Genomic DNA, 23682 nt, shown 5'->3' on the forward strand with positions numbered 1-23682 from the left:
TATATATATATATATATATATATATATATATATATATATATATATATATATATATAATAATGAGAGAAGATAAGCCAAGCAAGTTTTAAAGTTTAGAGTTTACTTTGGTGGTCATGTTTTTGTGTTCAGCAGCTCTTAAAAAGAGCATAGAAATTACGAAAACTGGAGCAGGCCAAAAAGCTGGCTCGCAAAAGCAGATGCATGGTCGATGTTGATGAAGAAAAAAACAACAGCAACAACAAAGCAAAACAAAACGACAATCTTGAAAAGAGAAAGAGTAAACTTTATGACCCAACAGGAAATCAGAGCAAGCGTCGCCTGCTTTCAGATAACAAAATATTGGCGCCACTTTTTTTTCCGTCTGCTAACAAAATCAGAATGCTAAAAAGGGTTTGGTACAGAGACAGGCGATGCAGTTTAAATCACCGTACCCGCGGGCAATATGCTGTTCACGAATGACGATTTTGCATGAGCATCACCGCCCCCCCCCCCCCCCAAAAAAAAAAAAATGTGGCGAGGAAAGGAGAAAAAGGCAGGAAAACGGCGAAGAAAAAGATAAAACAGGGTCGATCGGGTGAAGAAATGTATTCGTAGTTGATTGAGAGGGGATGCAGCTGAAGTTAGTGCCGAAATTATCGCTCCGTACATCCTGTTCATCTGTTGCATGTGAAGCGAGTGGGCCTGTCCGAGACTGGTGCGCACGCTTCGATCGATTTTGTCCCCTTAGGGCCACCATACATTTCAATTGGAGGTGTCGTGTGGTTGTCAAGCGCGCGGGCCTCATCATTAGAGATTGCTTTATCGCCGTGTTGGACAGAGTGAGGGTCGTAACTTGCAGGCCAATGGTGATCATACAAAACGCACGCACACATGCACGCACACACACTCACACACTTGCACAGACATGCACACAGACTCTGTATCACACACACAAAGAATCATCTTTATTTCACCTGTCAATCTCCTTTTGTGAGCTGACAGTCGCCTTATTAGATTTGGCAAGGAATATCTTAATATTCTCCTCCTCAATTTTTCCCAAACACGTTATCGAATCAGTCGTTTTCGCAGTTTTTGAAGTCGAAAACGTGTGATTACGACATCGGAGTTTGCCAATGCTGTCATCTGCTCTTTCTTTAATGACAGGAGCTTCAGTTCCATCCGTGACGAGTCCAAAGGAGTAAGAATGAAGCAACAGGATGGCTTGAATATGTTGGCTTATATACACGTCAACGTGTCACGTCCGTTCGCATCCACCACCCCCACCCCCGCCCCTCACGCTCCGCCTCGACAATCCATTGCAAAGTAAAAAGAGGGGAGATGGATCGAGCAATAAGTTACTTTTCAATTGCACATGTTTTAACGAGTACGAGAGCAGCGAAAACCATAGCAACGCAGCTGTTTCATAAGCGCGTTTGTGTAATTTCCCCCTCCTTCCTGACGCATTATGGGAAGAAATTGCGCTCCGATGATGTTGAGGGGAAGGGGGGGGGGGGATGGGAGGCGGAGAGGAAAGGGGGGAAGAGGAAGAGGATGGATGAGAAGACGTAACCATTAAACCCGGCCATCGCTTCAAAAATTTAGCATTTTAATCATCGTAATTTACACTAATGGCTAATAGGCTGCTGTTGTCTCTTTTTTTTTTGTTGTCGGGCATGCATCGACTTTAAGATTAAAAAAAAAAAAAGACCAACGAAAAATGAGACACAACATTCGCGGGTTGGCTAAATGGAAAAGGGAGGAAAATAGCTGGAAGGTGAGAGGTGAGAACGAGACGTGTGCGTTTGAAAGTGATTTATTTAGGGGTTGTTCGAGTGTCAGCTCGTGTTGTATTTTTTCTTCCTTCTCCCCGTATAAGTGGTACTTCCCATGGGATGGTTATTCTCCCTTTGATATTTTCAACATTTAGTAGGACACGTCTTCGATGGCAAACTCGTCATGTGTCATTATCTCAGGGGAATGTTTCTCGCATCAGACTGGTAAATGTCTTTTAAGATGGCAAAAGGCTGTGTGTTTGTGTCTCTTTGTATACACCGGTGTTATATGAAAACAGGTTGGACATGGGGAAAACATATTCTATTAGGAACGGGGTACATTTTTTTTTTTCTTTGGGGATTCTTTATATGAATAGGGAATTCTTTATATGAATAGGGGATTCTTTATATGAATAGATGTTCTTCGTTTTACGTTTATGTTTCGTTTTCCGTGGTGTTGCATTACTAATTATTGATATAGCTCTGCGCAAAGTTGGTCGATTTCATACTTAAGGCTCTCATTCTTACACCTTTTGATTGATTTCAGGTTGATTGATTGCTTTACTTGTTGTTATAAAATAGCATGCACCAAATATGGATGATAATTGACAATTCTATTGGCCTAAATTCATATGATATCTATATGACTCGATACACTTATGTTTAAAACATCAGTTTTGAACAAATATCTTGAGGATTCGTATCGCTTCAAGATTGTTTCATATCAGTAATGGTCTGTTTGTTTACTCGGTTGCTGTTTTTTTCACTTAGAACCTATAGTTGCATTGTTTTCAAGCTGATAAGTTTTCTGACTAACCAATAATTTCCTATTGGTGTTATTGATCAATATTGTTGGTAAACGCTAATGAGAACTCTTTGAGTACCGCGTGCACATCATGTTTGGTGATACCAAAGTTTGTATTCAGTGCGCAAATTGCACTTGTTTAATATAGAATAACAAAGGAAAGGAACCGCAAACACACAACACATGTATGCACATAACAACCAAGCGAAGAATATAAAACATAAATGATTAAAAAAAATCACAGCAAAAAAAAGAAAGAAAACAAACAAACACAGTATTAAGTAGTAACAAACGGTGATGGAAATATGAATACCGCTGTGCATGCATGCGCTTGGTATAGGCATAGTCCTATGCTTACTTCGTAGATTCCTTCTTCCTTTTTATTTTTCTTCCACTTGTTGTTTCTTCTTCTTTTTTTCTTCTTCTTCTTTTTCGCAGTGGCTATTATCTAAAGAGAGATGCCATTTAATCGATTCCAAACCGATTTGGCTTTGGATAGCAGAGCGGGTCTTTTTTTGTTTTATTTTGTTTTTGGGGTTCTTTTTTTATGATACCCAGGCGTTGTATCGATCGGATAAGTGACAGAGTGCGCTCACGGAATGGTGGCTGATGGCCGACGGAATTGTCCGTGAGTGCTGGTCTTGAAGAAACACCACATTTTAACTCATCACTCGTAGGTGACTTACAAGAAGGGGAAAAAAAGAAAATGACTAGACAACTCTTTTCAGAACCTCCATGCGCACTCATACAAAGACACACATACACACCACAGACAGACACACTCGTCAAAGGAAAATTTATGGAATAGGAGGGGGCACGTGGAAGACTTTTTGGTGAATTCAGTGGTGTCGAATGGGGAATAATGAAGTGTGGTTGATAGTGATTTGGACGCCAAGATAAGGAACTTGGCGACAAAAGAGAACAGCTCAAGCAAAAAGCCACACACTCGAGCCGCGGCACCGTGTCATAATCTCGTCCTTAACCACTCGCCCACATCAAACTTTACCCAAGTGTTAGGATCGAAGCCATGTCTATTGTGGGCGTAAGAATGTTAAACGTGGAGGCTATTGTACATTGCATATGCAAAGCATATTATTATATACAGACATCAAGAATTAAACGCGTCAGAACTACGAATACTGGACGATTTCTGTAAAAAGGAGAGACTTCTTCTTCAACGGGGACGATACGAACCTATGGGATCAAAGCAACAATGAGCTAATAACCAGATTATTCTCACTCTGGAATGGAAATGATCCCAAGATATGGCTGGCAAAATGTAAACCAAAAATGTCGAACTTCTTCTTTAAATTAAACATGTCTTCTGAAGGGGCTCCTACGCCTGGAACCCGGGACATTCAGACAGTGCAGCTAGTGTGTTCCCTCTTGTCAAAAAAGTTCGCCCTGTCGCTATCTTAGAGTAAGATAGTAAAAGTAACGTGCTCGGCATTCGATGAACTCCCTTTTCGGTGATTCCGTGAACTTCCAGCAAATTGTTTTGACTGGAGGAAGCCAATGGGATCAGCGGATGCTGGCGTAAAGGTCATTAAAGATGTCAACGCAGACCCAAGGGACGTGAGAATATCGAACTACTCACGTCAAAACAGACGAAAAAAAAAAACCTGAAAACGGTGAAAGAGTCATTTTAGTTCCATGTTCTATCTCTTGATTGATTCTTCGTTTCGTTTTCCTCGAAGCGTTTATGCGGACTCTTTTTTTTTTCTGTCTGTACTGCGCAAGCGTCTGTGTTTGTTTGTGTCTAGCGACGCATTAATGCCAGAATCATGAGGAATTTCCTTACGAACTATTTTCCACGCTTTTGGTCTGTAGGTGGTAAATCGTATCAGCTGATTGGTGACGAAACGTGCAACATTATGCATATTGCCCCGATCACTTCAAAATGTACAGTATTTTCTGATTCAACTGGAAAATATTTCTGCAAGAGGAACTACGCATAAATGAATTATCACTAGTGGCGTTAATGCATATTATGATTGTGTCTTGTAACAGTTGCTGTGAGTTTTTTTTTTCTTTTTGTTTGTATATTTATTCATTTTTACCATGGCGTGAAGGCGTTTTCATACATCGGTTCGATGTCGTATGTGTTCAGAAAAATAATAACATAATGATGTGTCTCCTGTGCCATTTCTTTGGAGCACATGAATATAAGGCGGGCAGTATGTTGTAAAACGATTCTTTACTCGTCGTTCTAACTTTAAAAAGTACACCGAACCTGAGTAAAAGTTTTTGTTGAGGTGCCTGGCTTTGTCTGCGTCCTCTCTGTGGGAAGTGTTTTCACCTGCTATCCCTTGCCCATATTAGGCATTTTTCTTGTTGTTCTCATAGTCTGTCTTGTTCTTGTTGCTTCATTAGCTGGTCCATAGAAGGTACTTTATGTTGATTTGATTGTTCGGTTACAATCTAGTCCCCGGTATTTTCTTCTCGACCTAGTTGCGATTGACGAACCCTAAGTCATGTAAGTTGGAAGGCCTGGATGGACTCGTGAGCACCTGAACACGAATATTTCCTTTGTATTATAACCCGACGGCGTAGTTTTGCTCTCCGACCTCATGCGATCGGTGGCAAAGTTTCGATCGCTCTCTGCGTGCCAGAAGCTGGGAAAGCGGCAAAAAATAACCGGTGTTTCCGGTACAGGTTTTTCTTCTATATTTGCATGTGTGTTTCTCTCTCTCTCTCTCTCTCCCTCCTTTTCCCGTCTGCCGTTAGACCGCCAGACAAAAGTAATGGAGGATGCTACATGTAGCAGATGACAACAAACCATTCAGCTCAAATCACAGTCAGGCACGGCCATTATAGGCGTCTTTCAGTTTCACCTATGTACAGGAAGCGATTATAAAAGCGATCATTGAAGCACGCTCACTATTTTTCCCACACTCTCTTTCACACGGTGTATCTGTTGTTGTTGTTTTTGTGTGTGTGTGCGTGTGTGTGTGTGTGTTTTGACGCAGCGCTACACTAACTACTCATGATTTCATACACCTAACTCCGTGTACGCTCTACTTCAATCGATATCATAATACCTCTCGTCTGCTCATGCGACGTGCTATTCTCCATTTCATCCCACTTTTGAGCTTTGAATCATCACTGACACATCCTCTTTATGAGGGAGCCGCTTTTCAAAAGATGAACTATGAAAGTTAACAGATCTTTCGGTGTATTGTCCCATCGTATTTGAAACCTGACAAGCAGCTGTGACGTGTTGTGAGTGGAAAGTGTGAGCGTGTTTTTTTTAAAAGATTGAAACAAAATGCTACTCTGAACTTACTGTTGCTTTATTTAATGGCATTGCATTTCCAGATGCACCTGACGCTTATTATTTTAGTCTCTCCACATCAGTGTATAACTTCATTCATACCGTCTTTTTGCCTCCTAGTTTGTATAGAAGTGTTAAAATGTGAGTGACGAAAAATTAGCGTTATAAGGAGGAGTGCGATCAAAGTGCGTTCACCAATTTAGAAACAAACTGTCACTGCAGTACTCTCCCACCAATTGTCAGCGTTGTAGACGACGTACGGACGCAGGAAGGCGACTCACCTTTTACTATACTTGACACGCGCATTGCTACTACACTGTATGACGAAGTATATGGATTAAGGGCATTAAACCTTAGCACTGTATTATCAATGCTGATAATTCGGATGTCGCATTATGTCATGACCTTCACTCGCTATAGATCTATTATTTATGTTATCACCACCATGCAATCGAATTTTGATACATATGTATATGTGTGTTCCGAGGACATTATTACTTCGCATTGAAAATAGCGCGACAAGCAATGCGTGTCGAAAGTATAACACTGGTCAGACTGGAGTACAAAGAAATAAAAAGATAGTGCAAAATAAGTGATGTGGATGGTGGCGATGACGACAAAGATGTACTATAGTCATGATGCAATTCGTGAAGACGATACGAGAATGGTGGCGATCATAGAATGATGATGATGATGATGACGATGATGGAGAAGATTTTCGGAACAGTATGAAGGCAGCGAACTTTTGCATAATGATAAGATGTTTGAAAACGTATATCATTTTAGTGTAGTGATGTAACAATTCTTAAAATAGCAATGATGACGATGATGAGAATGATGATGATGAGGAGGAGGATGGTGATGGTATGATAGTATCAGAAAGGAAGATGAGGAGGATGGTAACAATGTCGACAGGGATTATTATTAATGTATACGTTCTCTTCTTTCTTTCTTCCATGGCAGATTATTCGGCACGAGCGGGGCATGCACGGCGTGCGGTCAACAGATCCCTGCCAGCGAGCTGGTGATGCGTACCCAGAACCGAGTCTACCACCTCAAGTGCTTCGCCTGTAGTTCCTGCCACATACAGCTCGTGCCCGGCGACCGCTACACGCTGGTCAACGGCAGTATCGTCTGCGAGAACGACCACGGGAAGCTGTTCAAGGCGGCGGCGCACCACGGTATGGCACCGGGCCACGCCCCTGGTCTCAGACCTGGGAACAGGGTAAGAACCACAGCTTTTTTTCTCTCTCTCTCCTTCTCATGTACGCGCCGAACAAATATATAAACGGCTATATCTCACTTTGTCTCTTTCTTTTTGCTTTATCTTTCTCTCCCCCACCCCTTCAAGACACCCCCCCCCCCCAAAAAAAAAAAAAAAAAAAGAGAGCAGCAAGGGTTTCTACTTACAGTCCTCTAGCTTGAAATTGTCTGGTTTTTGTCTACAGCTTCACTCAAAATCTTTTTCATGGCATTGCTTTGACCGGGCATTAGCAAACAGCAATATAAGATCATGAAACTGAAGGTATGCCTACATAAATATCCCATCTTTGAATACTGCCCAGATGTAATTATATGAGAAGGCATTTAAGTAAAGTATGTGCATTCATTGACAAATATCGCTAGGAAATGAAGAAGGTATATTCTATTATGGTGAAAAGAAAACTTGTCAATGGCACATGATTTGCTGAAGAAAATACTGATTTTATGGTAAAAACTTCAGAAAAGAAACGCATGTCAGTATCTTATAGCTGGTAAAGCAAACGTTATTTCGATTTTAACGTTGCTTGTAGTATGATCTTCAATTGTTCTGCGAATACCTCTGACCTAAACACCGTTTTGATGATATGCTTGACAGTTCAGGGCATATGTCGAATAATGAATCAATGCTTGCAAATACGAAAAAATATAAACTAGTGTTTGGCGGATGACGAATCGGATGAGAGCAAACGATTTTCCGCCGATGCCTCGTGCATTCCACCTCGCCTTCATGCTACCTGTTGTTTTCCTCCCAAACGAAATTCGCCATTTTACCCACCTTTATTACCTTCGTGATATGAAGCGCGCTGTACTTGGACGCTGATTGTACACTTTGAACACCCTTATGTTAGGAGTCGGGTTTCCAGTAAAAGCATACACATTATCATAACCTTTCTAACCGTGAAACGCTCCTACAGAAAGTAGAAGAAGAAGGAGAAGAAGAAGTGCGGGAGGAGGACCAAAAAAAAAAAAAAAAAGCATCGCCGTTAACGACCGCCTGATGCCTGTGAAAGTAGGAGACAAACAAAAAACAAAAAACGCACAACATGTACCAATCTAGTCGTGAGTGACTGTGCGCGTTAGCCCCTGGCCGTATTAGGCGCTACCTGTCAGCCAGCTCTCGGGTGCGTTCCCCGAGGCATTGCCACTAGAACCTCGGCTTGCCAATCTCGCGTGTAAATCCCTGCTAAAAAATCTTCGCACCATGAGGCTTTCGAGAGCGTCCGTCCCGGACCATTATTGGCAGATCGGAATTTATGAGCGAGCTCTCACCATCTCCCTTTCTCCACCTCCTTGCTTCCCATCAATCTCTTTCACACTACCCCCCCCCCCCCCCCCCCATTACCGGTTCTGTTTCGTGGCAGCAGCGACACGGCCATACATGTACAAAAAGTGAGAACAGTGTTTTCTCTATGCCGTAACATTTCATCCATGCGTACTTCAACATTTCTTACGAAGCGTTTGAACTATTTCGATTTTGGATCAAATGTGTGGGATGGATGTCTTTACTTCCCTTCATTGTGCATCAAATCTGCTAAAGATGCAAAGTAAAGGATTATCGGGTCCTCGCTTGTCATGATAGATAATGCTTCAGGCGTTATGAGCACTTAATTTGTCAGTTGTGTTGGTGGTAACGAACTGGGCAAGGTATCGCAACCGTGCTACTTTCCTTTCCTCGTCGAATTAGTTCGTGAATAGTTTATGTTTGTCATATGCGTTTTCGTGCCTTTGATGCGTTTAGCTCCGGATATTGTTTGCATCGAAAATACATCCATTATCTGATTACGATGTTTGGTTTGCTTTTTTTACTCTGCCTTTCACCTGTTCACCAATACAAAATCTAAAAGAAAAACCTCTCAAAATGTGGCATAGCTTTAGTAATGCAATTTATCGCATCCTCACGAAATCATTACAGTATGTTGTAATCGTGTGTGTCGAACTCTTGTGATGCAAGTAGTCACATGTCCACATGTATATGCAGGTGAGATAAAGACGAAACAACCTGCTCGGAGACAAAGCTTTGCTATGAAGCACATGGATAGATCGTAGACGAAGAGGGTTTTTTTCTCCACCAAGTTCAAACCTTTTATAAGCCACTTTGGAGCTTGTGCTTCAATTTCATCACTGATTTTTATTTGTTTTGTTTCGGGGAGGTTTTTCATCTTCATAATGATTTTTTCTTGTCTGCACAGACAAAAACACATGACTAGGAGAATTTCTGCAATAAGCCACTTGAGACATTAAAAACTATGGCCAGTCCATTTTGAGAAACACAAATATATTGCGGTAAAAATTCACAACAACCCAGTATAGGAACGTGATGACTTCATACCAAGCGAATACATAGAAGAAAGGCAGAGCATCCATCGTATCATATTTGTGATGTTTTATCTCGACAACCATGGTGAGACATCCTAGATTCCTATCAATTACTGATTCTCTACTACACCGTATACTCACTAGTTCATGGTGTTACCGCAAGACCTGTTTTCGCATCACTGACAATGACGTATTTTGTTTTGTTTTCTAGTTGTTTTGCTGTTTTGTTTTCTTTTGTTTTTGTGTGTTTTTTTTGGGGGGGATGAGTGTCTGATCACACTTTCTCTCCCCCCCCCCCCCTCCTCCTCCTTCTACGTTACTCTAAATTGCCCTCTTGGTGTCCCCTATCCTAACATTTCCTCTAGTACTCAATGACATCCTGCATAAATCCGACAACACTCGTGTTCCTATTGCGCGCAGCGCGGACCATTTCAAGATTGCCTTGGTAAAGACCCTTCTCCTGACTGGATACAACTTTTTTAGTGTTGCAGTTTTCACGAGTTCACTTGAGCGCTGGCTGCTGCCCCCATCGCTGTCTTCTCCCGAAACTCGATCTTCATCGGCGACTCCCGAACCCCCTCGTCAGATTTCAGAGCTGGTATAGCTCATTTTTCATTCGAAAGGCAGATGAGTACTTTATGTCCTTCTCGGCCATTTACCCTCGAGATATTCCTATTATCGCTGGGGAAAAAAGTAGTCTTATGGGCAGCGCTAAGACAATAAATTGTCGACCGGGTATTACTCAAGCTATTACGCCCTAATGGTCGACCGTTTGAGGACGCACGGACAGGCGGGTTATGGGCGAAGTATGAGACGCCGTGCTGTACAATTTCACACCTCGCCTGCTCGCGTTTCCATGGCAACAGATCTATTAGTCACCTGTGGTGTTTCAAAATACTGGAGTGCTGTGTCAACTCTCCGCGCGGGAGAAGAGGGAGAGTATTTTCTTGAAGATCGAAATTATGTAGGGGGCTTTTTGCGTGTATGTCTGGAGGCGGTTTTCATTTCGTGCTCCGTCTGGGCATGCAGCTATGTGTTACTGTTCTTGCCACATTTTTGAAGTGCATCTAGATGATGAATCGTGGAATATGACAGCTGGGATCAGCGTTAAAAAAAAAGAGAAAAAAAAAAACACAGAAAGGAACGTAAATCACTCGCCTGACAAAAACAAATGTACAATTTTCGTAAATGAGATGACAGTATAGGGAAAAGAGGAAAACACAACGTGAATAAAGATGGAGTGAACGGTACTAAGCTGCGATGAGATATATCTGTTTCATTTCTTAGTATTTGACATTGTTGTAAACCTGAAGTCACGCGATGAAGTGCTATGGCCCAAACGCTGGGTCACTGTACATAATAGAATATATCTAGCAGCATTATTAACAGAGGAAAAGCAATCCACGGATGACCTACCTACCAAATCTAATCATATTTGCTATGGGACCTACACTTTCCAAGTTTTTGTCTTCAAATATCATCATTATTACACTTTGTCAGTTGATAAGAATCATCGCAAACGATGTGTGTTATTTTATAATGAAACATAATTTCAATTACGAGCGATATACTTACACTGATTTATCTATAATCCAGAGCCACTATACAATGGCCTGCACTCATGCTTGGTAAACGTTTCAGCAACCGTTAATTCTGACCAATTGTAATTATAGACCAAAAAAAAAAAACACACACACAAAAGGGGAAAAATCGTTATCTGCTCGGTATCCATGCAACTGCAAACTTAAATAGAATGACATTAAAATTTCTTTCAAATTTCCGTCAAATAACCCAATTTATCGTAGCTAACTTAAACATGACTGCTAGGGAACCCTTCCGGGAATGATTGGTTTTCCCTTTTAGTGCATGGCCAGGAGACAATAGTAGCTGTAACTGGTGCAACGTGACCCGGTCATTATTTCTTGTTATAGTGCATCTTCAGTCTCGCGCTTCCGATGCGAAATTCCCTGCACGCGCAAAATTAGAACATTCGACCTGCCGAGTGTGTATTTGTTATTGGAAGCTAGATAATTAATTGGAACGCAACATGAAGGAACGTGGGCGAATACCCCCAGGACTACGCGGGGAGTTTCGGTGGTTTTGAATGTTACACCCCTCATCTGAACACAAGCGAGCGATAGACGAGTTGACGGGTGTGAGGTTAGGGATGGGGAATTCTGTAGCTAAATGTACACTGCATGCAACCCAAAATAAGGACTTTTTTGCGAAATATGACGCAACGATTATTATTGATTCGTGAAATAGAAATATGGTATGTAGCACTTATATGTCATTGCCACTTGCTGGAAATTCTCGCAATATTTTGATTTGTCATGTGAAGCGGATTTGGTATGTCGTAGCAAAGGTTTCACATAGTATTGCAAGTTGAAAATTGCATGACCTTCAGGTTGCAGTTACCACTTTTTGCTTCGCAGCCGATACCAAATACCTCTGCACATGTGGTTTGTCGGGCGATTAAGGATGTTCAGAAAATACGCTGCTATGTTACAAAAATGACGAATGATTATGGCATATTTGTAGTCAGTTCACTTTTCCACGTCATTGTTCCAGACGACATCGCGTGGCATAGCCCGACTTCAAAACGAGAATTTGCGACCCGATTTCTTCAGGCTGCGACGAGAGACATCGTCGCGTTACCCGAAACATTCCAGGAAGACACTAGCGACTATATACCGTTAGGACTCAAATCAATTAGGCGGATTGCCGAGTGACCTGAGGTGACCCTTGGCAGACGATAGCCGTGACCAAACAAGCGGTGATATCGTAGGGGCGCGACAAGGGATAATGGCAGGGAGAGTCACAGATTAGAGAGGCGAAAATGGGGGGGGGGGGGTGAGGGAGGGGAGGATGCAGGAAGAAAGGTAGAGGAACGCGATCATCGGCTGGACCGCGCGGAATGCGTCGATTTTAACGAAGACGAGGAGGATGTCCGATTCGACACACATCTTAGTTAGTCTCAGTTCGAGGATTCCAGGTTTGTCATCGGATGGTGACTTCACGATATGGCTCTCGTTGTGCCCAAGCCACGGCAAATCCAAAAGATTTTATCCGGTTTGTTTGTTTTTTGTGTGTAGTGTTGTTGTTGTTTTTCTCTTTATTGATAATGGATTGGAGCAAAATTGGCCGACCAATTCGTGTAAGGCTAGAAAATGCCATGCACGGCTCGCCTGCAAGCTAGCGGTATACCATGACGTACAAACGTCCCCAAACGCTTTGACAATAAATGATAAGAAGTTGGAATGTTGAGATAACTTCCTTTTTTATGGCTGGTGGTCTCCCTTACGTCGTCTATTTTGATTACAAGCCTTCGTCAAATTATCCGCCATTTTACTCTTCTCAAAGTCGCTTCCGTATCGTACCACTGTCATTACTGCGCAAAATATCAATCATACAACATCGGTCCAAAAAGGACAAAAAAAAATCCTATTTAGTCAAGACTGTATAACATCAGCGACAGCGAGGGAAATTACAAATTTTGCGTCTTTTAATTGGATGAGGGAAACAGCCGCTGTCAAATTTCACGAGAAAAAAAAAGAAAAGAAATAAGTTCAATTCGAATCGAGTTCTCCTGGGCGATCTCACCAAGTCGTTTTGCGTGTCTCCCTCTCCATTTCAGCCAGAGCATGGCTACCATCCCATGTCGCTCATTAGGCCTATAGCCATGGATATACATTTTAAATGCCCCGCGTCCACCAGAGATGTCTTTTTCGCAGCTCAGCCCAATCCGCATCGTTCAATCTTGACTCGCGCCTCTTGCACGGGCTGTCCCGCGACACCAACAAATTAGCCCGAATGTGCGGGCACCCGATAGCGCGCCAAAAGCACCCATTAATCTACGACAGTAGCGAAATTTTGACAAATTACTGGGAAGAAAGAGAAGAAAAAAAAATCAGCACGAAAGAGAAAGGTTGAGAGACAGATAAAGGAAAAAGAGAAACAATGATGGAATAGCGAAGAAAAGAAAGAGAGAATGAGAGAGATGGGGACGAAGAGAGCAAATACGCATTACGAATGAAAGGAACCGTAGTTGTAATGGTTAACGGTAGCTGATTGATCGCATGGCAGTGAGTTAAGTTTGATAATTGGAGATCGCTGGGAATCGAATGGGCCGGATGATTACGGCAACGCCAATGATAATGATAATTAGCAACGCGCGCACTGCATCAGTTCGCCACTGTAGGATCCAGAAGGGTAGTTGCCAGATATACCGCCGCTCTTGCTTGTTATCGTTATCTTAGTCGTTTTTTAATCACAGTCTGCGAGCTATTAAACACCTATTCAGACGTCTATCTGGCCGTGATTACTCCGTCTAGAGTTAAGAGTGATCTATTCCATGTTTGGAACATTAATATCATGCATTCAACATGGAGTGATACAGCTCTGATGGGGAGGAATCAGAATGGGAGTTTTATATAGAGTGGCACCGACTATGCAGTTTGAAAGCGATTGACGAAACCTTAATGTTCCTCGTTGTTGGGGCGAGATGGTAGCTTCTTACCGTGACGAAATCACTTGCCAAACCAATACCTAAATTGTCATATGAATATTTTTGAATAGTTTTACCACTTGGGCTTGAATCAATGCGATGAAGACATATTCTTCGTTTTGCCTTGTTATTATGTTTGTTTGTGTGTTTGTTTGGATGTTTGTGTGTTTGTTTGTTTTTGGTCGATTTATGATTTTAAATTTACATGTACATTCCGTGAGCACTGTTAAGTTAAACTGATGAGAGAGTTCCCTAATAAAGGAAAATTTTGGTGTGGATTGATAGCGCCGACGTTAAAGAAACAGATATTTTAGCGATCTCGTACAAACAGTGGCATAATCATGACCATTTTGAATGATGGTAAGTCTTGCACACGCAGTCCCGTTTGGCACGTGAAAATGAACGCCTTATTCGAGAGACTTTTCGCGTCACTGTTAAGTAGTCTTCATTAAATTTTGCTTTATAATTATACCGACAGGCAAGATATTTCCATGTTTGATCTAAATTATCCAATCCTTTTTACGTCAAACATGTGTAGGTGCATATACTAAAGTGATCGAAATTTGTCCAGACATGCAAGTTCGAATCCTTAGAGAAAATTCTTACACTTGAGACGTTTTCGGAACAAAGGACTAATATTCTGGCGCGTTGCAGTTTTTCGAAAGAGACGGCTACTATTTTGAGGTTGCACGTTAGATGACCTGCCTATATTAGATTAACTGAATTCTCATTTCGTATATGAATTAGGATAGAATCTCGTTATCCGTGGCTGATGTAATGATATTTCTTGTGGTATTTTTCTCTCTGTAGTATATATTATTTCATAGTGAAGGCGTTTCATTATTCCTCGGATTATGGGAAAATTGGGTCAGCTGATTGCGGCATATATAATTCTACTCTGAAGACGAGATTACAGAGTAGGGCACCAAGTTTATCTATGTATAATCTGTCAATGAACCCCACCCCCTCCCCCACCCCCCCCCCCCCCCTCAGCCCGCCCTGATGGCGTGGCACACATTTTAGACTTCTCTCCCACTTACAACTTAAATTTAAATCCACCAATCTTTCCCTGCTTTCGTTTCTCTCAGCTTTATTTATATTATGCTTTGTTCATTGTATACTAGTACTTATGTCAGCTCCCCTAAAGACCAACTATAATACGCCAAACAGGGGATAATGTAGGTTTTTACAGTATCACATTCAACTTCAAAATAAGAGATCGTAAAGATGATTGAGGTAAAGGTTACAGAGATGATGATTACAGTGATCAACAATAACACTTGATAACAAAAGTAATACAAGGTGGGAGGATAATTCAGATGATAAGTATTCGTATATTAAGAGTTAAGATGATAAAAGCGTGTGGTTTTATTGATTTAGAGCATCCCCATTGCGCGTGGCAAGTAGCCTATATACTTGCCCTAAACTGAACTGATACATCAACAACTACATCACGACTCTACACGACGTGTGATTTGGTTAATTATTTGCAAGCAATATTACAACGAAATCTAAGACTTAAAATCTTCGACTGTAGTAAAAGAATGGCATAGAGAAAGTGGTAATGAGAAAGTACCATAATCGAGCACACATGGCTAATTACGAGTGTACGTTTTGAATGTCATATACCTCCTTCACGTCATAATCTTTGCTTGTAGGTTTACCCTCAAATGATCTCTTCACACTACACACCTGTGTCACGGACGAAAAAGAAAAGTTGGTCTAATTTTAATGATCTCAGCAAGGCAACAGGCTCAAATTCAATGCATTTTCTCTCTCTCCTGATTTTAGGTTCGCGTAGTTCCTTTCCGCCATGCTTTTTTATTTCGACCGTTTAGTGTCATTTTGAGGGAGTTATGAAGTTTTGTGTAAAGACGGGTTTGGCAGCTCGTTCTCTCCAAGCTAGGTTTCGGGGGGGGGGGGGGATGGACGGCAATTAGTAGTTGTTAAATAAACTGGTGACAGGGTCGCACAGACGGCATACCGTCCCCTTTCTTCCACTTCCTCCCTGCGGACAGCACCCGGCCATGACCCTGATCGAGCTCGGAGAGAAACCAGCGCCTATTGTGCCCTTCTTGATTTCTAGAATGACCACGGAAAAAAGACACAAAAAGAAGAAAAGTGGTGTTGAATTGAGATAACAAAAAGAGGGGGAGGAGAGAATAGTCTAGCTTCGAGTCGTTAGTTTTAATCATCGTAATGACAGAGTTAGCATTACCATTTCAGCAGTTTTAGAACTTATGTGAACAGTGTGACATTGTGGTTACGGGTCTACATTCGCAGACGACAGATTCAAAGTTCAAGTCCTGCTCGAGGGGCGTACATGTCGAGCACAATGTTTTACAGGCGTCGTCCGTAGTGACCGAGGTCTTTAACTTCATATATCTGGCAATGCTAGAACAGTGATAGCGACAGGGTCCTTTGTCAGTGCAGTGTATACAATGCAGATGCTTACCGAGACAAGTAACACCATTATTTTCCACATGATGAGGTCAAAGGCTACCATTGAAATTAGGGAATGGCGTACACTGAATGTCGACGTAGAGGGAGTTTTCCTCTCTCCGACAGACTGTTATCGTCAGACCAGAAGTCGATAAACATGTTTTGCTCTGTTATTGTGTTCTGTAGTGTGATGATGTGATATGTAGGTCTATGCATCTTGGTACGAGGAAAAGAAGAAAAAAGATTGGACAGCTATACATTTCTACAGCTAGCATCATAGCTACAAAAACATAAGTTCCCATATCCGACACTAGTATGCTGTCCCGAACAGTTATAACTTGAAGTGGTTACAAATGAAACTGGACGTTTCGTTGTTTGTGTGAGAATGGAAGATTGTCCCAGATATTCACCGAAGACGTATTGCTCATTGTCTGATTACTACAGATGTGTGATATCTTGTAACTTCGAAAACATATAATAACATGACATGTTTGCGGACAATACGGACAATCCTTCCGGAAAGATATTCCCGAAAGATATTCCAGAGAGATGTTTCCGAAAGATATTCCCAAATAAAACGTTGCCGTTCCTGGCACTGTAAGTCACTCAGATCCCAAATACCGTGAGTGAATCAATTTGCACAACATGGAAGACTGAGGAAGTGCACTCATTTCTGCAGTCATGGCAGTGTCCGCGTATATCATTGTCCCACACCGATTGTTCTCGCTCGAAAGTTCGCTTTTCAGCAATACCAACGGCAAACTTTGATTTGCTCTCGTGAAATTTAAAAAGAAAAGAGAAAAAGAAAAAGAAAAAAACAAACAGTGGGCAATTAAAACCGCCGTCTTCCTGGACAGGCTCTGTAACAGGGAGTCATGCGGAAATTGCTGCAACGTAAGATAAATGTTGCATCCGTTAATATCTTTGGCGTAGCTCGGTTATTGTTCCAGCCATCATGACATTTATCTCTTTTTTTTTTTTCGTGTTAAACAAGATTTTTTTCCCCTTTGGCAGTTTGGTGGTGGTGGTGGCTTGAATGACATTCGATTGAACTGGACTATGTCGGCGATTATCGAGCTAGCCTTTTACAAGGCAATCCGCACCGAGTTAGATTCACATATACCTCCGATTTACTTACAATCCTGGGGATAGGGTAGCTCTTAGGATAAAGCATTTGACCGTTGTTGCTCGACCAAAGATATATCATTCGTCCAAGTTTATGACTGAACGAGAAGTATATCTAGAGGCAGCGCTACTAATTCTGTTGTGCATGTGATAGTTTCGAATGATTTCTTTTTTGACACGACGAAAAGAGAAACATTTCAAGACTGAATTTGGCTTGTTTGTTTTTCAGGTCTCTCTTTCGAACGTGAAAATCAAGGTGTGTGTGGTAAAATGCGTGTATATATTATGAAGAGTGGCATGGAAGTTCATATTTGAACCGCACATACTGCCTACCTCGCTTTCCACGTTTTTATGTCAGGCATTTTTGCCCCACTATATTAGAAGGCAGTTGTGGGTTTGCAATCCTTATTCATGCTTGTACATGACAAGATGACAGCATCATTATTACTCTAAACGGGACCTGTCATCTTAGGCGACAATGTGCAAATGGAGTGGTGGTGATCTCATGGTCTAGTCACTACACACTGCTTTCGAGGAGTGAGTCCCGTGTTCAAACTTTGCCTCGGTATATAATATCGTCTTTGCGAAAGAGACGCCTTTGTCCACCACGCACATCTCAACCAATAATGACCTAGTGTATAAATGGGTATATACCCGGTATATGAGAATCTTACCGCAGATGTGGTTTGACGTTATAGCATTTGTGAGCCGTTTCTAGTGGCTGTCTAGATGATAATACTCTTGGGGGGGGGGTTGAGGTGATAGCAATGTATATTATGTGTGAACTGGAGTAGTGATGTTCTAAAGCGCTTTTTAGTACCTCGTCAAGGTTAAAGGGCGCTGTATAAAAACATGTTTATATACGGTCAAGATCAAAATACGATTTGTCTGTCTCCATGTTTAGAAGTTTAATGTCTATGGAGCAAAATCTCAAGCCGTTTGTGCAGTGATGAATTCCATTGTTGTGTGTAAAACAAAGAGAATAGACAATGTAGAGGAATTGAGGTGTAGTCGGAAGGGAGTGAACTACCGTCCAATCATTGGAATAGCACCCACAGTGTACAGGTTTACAGCTACATACTTTGATGACATGACCGGAATGACGCTAGAGCGACTCATACACAATCATACAGATCGTCCTGAATGGGATTAATGAAAGGACACACACGTGGTCGTATGGTGAGTGTGGTGGTGGACGATATTATGTTCTAGGGGGGTTAAGATTAAGGCCCGCTGCCGCTGAACAAACACTGGGAACTAGCAAGGCCAAGTGTGCACTGCTCCGACGCGGGCAGTGCTCGTTAATGTGAAAATTATTGGAGATGACAAGAAACCTTTGGAGCGAGTTTGAGGGATGAGGGGACAACAAGGGAGAGAGAAGGTGGAAGGAGAGGGTAAGAGGGGCGAGTTCAAAGCGCGTACAATGCAAGTGTCGTTTTGCTCGAAGGAATTTGAGTAATGATAATGTAATTATCTGCTTATCAATTATGCCGAGTGATGGGTGCGGATCGATAGTCCTTATTTTGACAGACTCGCCTCACGCAAGGCCGTAAATGTGGCGCGAAGTAATTGCGCCATTGCACACGATCCCACCCGATATGAGCAAATTTTGCTTGGAAATACAGGGGGGAAGGCCTGGACGAGATGGTGAGACAGAGAGTGGGGGAAGAAAGGGAGACGTAAATTAAGTGGGATGGGGAATGAAGCATTCAAAGAAAAGTTGAAAGATAACACAGTAAGACGAAAAAGACTACAACCCCTGTGTAGACGGCGTGCTCTGATAATCCCAATAGCTGGAGAGTGCTGGCACAGTTCTCAAGTTTTTATGCCATGCGCCCTAAGTGAGCAAGACTTTATTGGGCAGATCGGTTACCCCTGTACAAGAGTCTCATTCGATAACCTCTAGTACGTCGAAATGAAGTTTCCTTTTACAGTCCTGTTGGGTTTTCCTTTCTCTCATGCTCTTTATTTCTTGACGAATGCAATTGGGATATAGACTTTCATTAAAACTGAATTGCTTCCAAGAGTGAGGACGGACGGACGCACGCACGCACACGGTATCCTGTACTGTGAAAGCGTACTGGGTTTAAACACGGCAAACGCGGAATAATTAGTTTTTGAGGCGCGCGCAAGGGCAGGCCGATATTCTATCTATTGTTACCGCTTCAACTGAGTGGTAATAATTGCTTTTCGATTGCTTTTATTAGTATTAATTACACGATAACCATGGCGAAGTGGAGAGGTCTTTTTTTTTTTCCTCCGTCGCTTGTGGAATCTGGCGGATGCTATTAAATGGCTGGCGTAGAAGGAAGGACCGGAGCTAAGCTAGAAACGAAAATGAGACAAGGACAAAAAATGGAGAGCTCTATACTGAGAAAAGGGTGAAGTGTGCTCTATCATCTTATTGATTCGACCATATTAATTCCTCTTCTATTTCAATCTCCCTCCGCTAATGCTGCTTTCACGCCCCGTGTACAAAGAAGCGATTTGTTGCCTGCGTTTAAACAAGACTTGCGTCTAATAGCGTGGATCTATTGTGAAAACATAAAGCGGTCTCTTATCAATATACGGAACGCGAAACCGACAGGAATGAGCCAGTCTGCAAATAATTACATTGAAATCGTTTCAGAGTAGCGTATTAATATTTTCCCCGCCTCGTGCTAAATGTTTGCCCGCCAATATTTGCACGTGTATCCTGCTCGTAGGATCAGTGCGCGCGAATTCAAACCCCTCAAATCTCCCTCCTCCTCTCCACATCCCCACCCCACCCCCTTTCCCTTTTCCTTCTTTCTTCGTCTCTGTATATGGTCATTGTCAAATGAGCTTTAATTTCCGCACAAATACTACGTCGCAATCCAGTGGGCCATTTAGGAATCCGCAGTACCTTACTCCCGTCAAACCTCATGACATTTGTGGCAGGCATAACAGTTGGTTCGCCAACGGTAAGAGTTTAGCGAAGCATTCAGGGTTGTTACCGTATTATTTCAGGCCAAATAGGCTCGCACTGCTCTCAAGCAAGAAAATAAAAATAAAATCAAAAACAGACTGGTTGATGCTTAGTGTAATGGAGTCGAACAAGGGACTAAATTGGCTGGTTAGTATGTTTTGTTTTTGTTTTGTTTTTTGGCTGGAACGTAGGAAGACAGCAAGCAAAAGCGATACACGGATGAAAGATGGAAAGAAAATTAAAAGATGGCCACAATAGCGCAGCTGGCAGTACCCAGCTTTCTCAGAGTTAATGAGATGTTTAATAACTCTGAAATAGGAAATAGCTAAATCGTTTACCGTATTGGCGCTTACCCTTGTGTCTCATTATAGGACTATGTCATTACAGTTCAGCTAATTGGTCAACATACAGCGGAGGACATTTTGCCGCAGCCATTTTTTTTTCTTCTTATATTGTTTTTCGCCACACAGCGTGACTGCTCGCAGACGAGTTCTCGTCATTATCAATACAAATTAGGGCAAAATTGGGGCGATTGTTACCGAGTCGGCGAAATATTCTTGCTTCGTTAATCGGGCGAAATTCGGGGTAATTTTTCTCCATTTTTTTTTTCAAGCGACGCGAGCAATAAGCGAACATCGTGGGTTTAATTGGCAACAGAATGTCTCAAATGGCAAAAGCCAACTGTGGACATGTTGGAGTTTAAGTTCTGCGAGTTTTAACGTCCATAAATTTTTATCTTTTATCTTCCAAACACAGATAGATGTTCTTTAAATATTCTTATTTTTGTTTCCCTCGTAGTCGTCTTACTCGCGTTTCTCGAACTCCCACCTTCTTTCGCGCCACCCCTCCCAACACGGATCGCGCTACTTTACAGTCAGACGACTTCTTTTAATTAATCACACCTATAGTATCACCATCTCGCCGAGAGATTGGCAGTACCCGTATGATGCTCACAGCTTGCTAGATTGTCTGTGTATTATAATGACATTGGTGACTTTGCGGCAACGTACTATACTCCTCCAGTGCCATCTGAACGGCGGTCGGCCAAGCTAGAAAGCAACAGTGATGAAATTTAATTCTTTCGATGTGTTAGTTTTTATCTCTTTCATTTTCAAGATGTTCTATCTGTTTTGTTTTGTTTGTAGTCTATGGTTGAAATTTATGGTCATGTATTTTGACTATAGCTATGAATTTCATGCGTGTTCATTGCAGTGTGAAGACATGAATTTATATAATGATATAGTCCACCGATATAGTGGTATTACTGTGTCATGTTCGTTATGCTGCAATGGCTCAAAGAAAAAAATAATCGTAATCAGATTAAGATTTCTTCTATGCTTGTCATTTGCTCACATGGACAACGTGCGGATATTTTGTAATAATTCTTCATCTTGTATCTTTCTCATTTTGTGTAACGCGGTCCCCATTCTCAATTGGCGTATTTCTATATTGCACCACCCCTTTGCACAGAAGGATAACTCACAGAATTTGCTGACAACCGCTGAAAAGGGACTGAGAAAGGGGCAGTCGCTGAAGTAAAGCTATATTCTGGATTCATAATAATAAAATCTAATAACAATTGTCAACCACTTTGACAAAGTGCCTGCCCGTGTGATGGACGTCCACGAGGCTTCGAAAGCCAACGCAGACATTTATCAAATTGAAAAAGTAATTTCAGAGTTATTTTGCTCTTGTCGCGCGCAATTATTCGACGATGGATGACTGCACAGGCATAATCGTGCCTGTCAATTTACGGCGAAATCATGCCCCATGTTTTTTAATTAATTCGCGCGCCAAATTGGTTTGCCAATTACGTCACCCCTCGTACATGTGATCTTCGTTTATTGAAAATAAATCAGATATATGTGTATATATTATACGTAGATATGGATGTTTGGTTTGTCATTGCTCACTCTCTACCCTCATCTTTTTTCCTTTTTTCTCTCCCTTTCTTGTTCTACCACTACAGGTATGCTAATGAAATGCTTGAAGATTTCTCCAGCCTTCTAAAGCGGCCTGCCCCGGAACACGCACTCGTCGTACTGGCGGTCTTACTGGCAAAGCAAAAGAGTTACCGAGGAGTGTATATACTAACGCCACAAGGTGATGCTAAAGGGAACGAAACAGACTCACGCGCATGGGGAAATATGAAAATTGGATAATGGATCAGATACTGTGACCTTGTGACATATGACCCGGAAGTCGTTGCTATGGACGCTACGCGATGGCGCACTACCCACCGACGATCGATCGGCAACCGATAGTTGTGATCGGCTCGGCTTAGAACGAAACGGAGCGGGCGTGAAATTGATGTTGTCGTTGTTGATGTGTGTTCTTTTTCTGTCTCATCGTCGACGCGTACACCAAGAGCGATATCAAGTGTGGTGTAGTGACAGTGAAAAAAAAAAAAAAACAACGTTCAAATGCTAGCATCTGTCGACAGCCGTTTTGTTAAATAATTATGTCGTATGCATTGTATTCGCACAAGATTTCTCACGTGTACGATGATGCCGTACCATCCAGAGGACTGGAAATTAGCAAACGGATAAGAACTCAATTGACTGTTGAGGCGAGTGATTTTTTTTTTTCACAAATGAGACGCTGTATGGAATCCTCGTCTTTTTTACCGTCCTGTATACAAATGTTTTTTGTGTGATTCTATTTCTTTTTTTTGGGGGGGGGGGGGTGGCGATGTGGAAAGTTCGTGAACTATATTCTGTGATGTCAAAGAAAACCGCGAGAGACTTTGAAATATATATAGACATATATATATTATACATTTTAATTATTCTGCACTGAAATGGCAAGGTGAGCACTTTTATATGTCATTAAGGTGTTAGAGTGAGAGACTAATCTAGTTTCATTTGTGTCTTGCATGTTGTGGTGTATTACTAGCTTGATAGGCCACTTTTTGTCACTTCTCGTGGTTTAAATGTCTCTTCTGCTCTTTTTTTCCTTTATTTTTGTCTTCAATGTTACATACACACAGTCCGTTCATACACATTTCCCTCTGTCTTTGTAGCTTGCTGACAATCTGGTGACATTATAATATGAGGGTCAACGTTGGTGGCGCTTCCATGTTCCGCTTGCCGTGGCTTTTTATAGTGGCAGTTCGAATTAAACCGTGCAAAATCATGTGTGTTGGTCCATAAGTCCTCCTATAGGCACAATGCACTCAGTAAGAACAGCGCAGAAAGGCTGACAGTATCAGTCGATTAGTGTATTTGCGGGCGGGTGTAGGGGCTCCCGCCT

The 23682-nt window shown here is 41.9% G+C and overlaps 1 protein-coding gene across 1 annotated transcript in view; it reads left to right on the forward strand.

Moving 5' to 3' along the window:
• LOC140240948 (LIM domain transcription factor LMO4-like) overlaps positions 1-23053 on the forward strand; it is a 91639-nt gene extending 68586 nt beyond the window's left edge. Inside the window, exons 3-4 of the mRNA XM_072320720.1 lie at positions 6794-7055; positions 22400-23053. Coding sequence (XP_072176821.1) covers positions 6794-7055; positions 22400-22408 — 271 coding nt within the window. The 3' untranslated portion in view covers positions 22409-23053. The remainder of the gene's footprint in view (positions 1-6793; positions 7056-22399) is intronic.
• The last annotated feature ends 629 nt before the right edge of the window (positions 23054-23682 follow it).

This window comes from Diadema setosum, chromosome 17 (genome assembly GCF_964275005.1).
Source record: "Diadema setosum chromosome 17, eeDiaSeto1, whole genome shotgun sequence".
Classification (NCBI taxonomy): domain Eukaryota; kingdom Metazoa; phylum Echinodermata; class Echinoidea; order Diadematoida; family Diadematidae; genus Diadema; species Diadema setosum.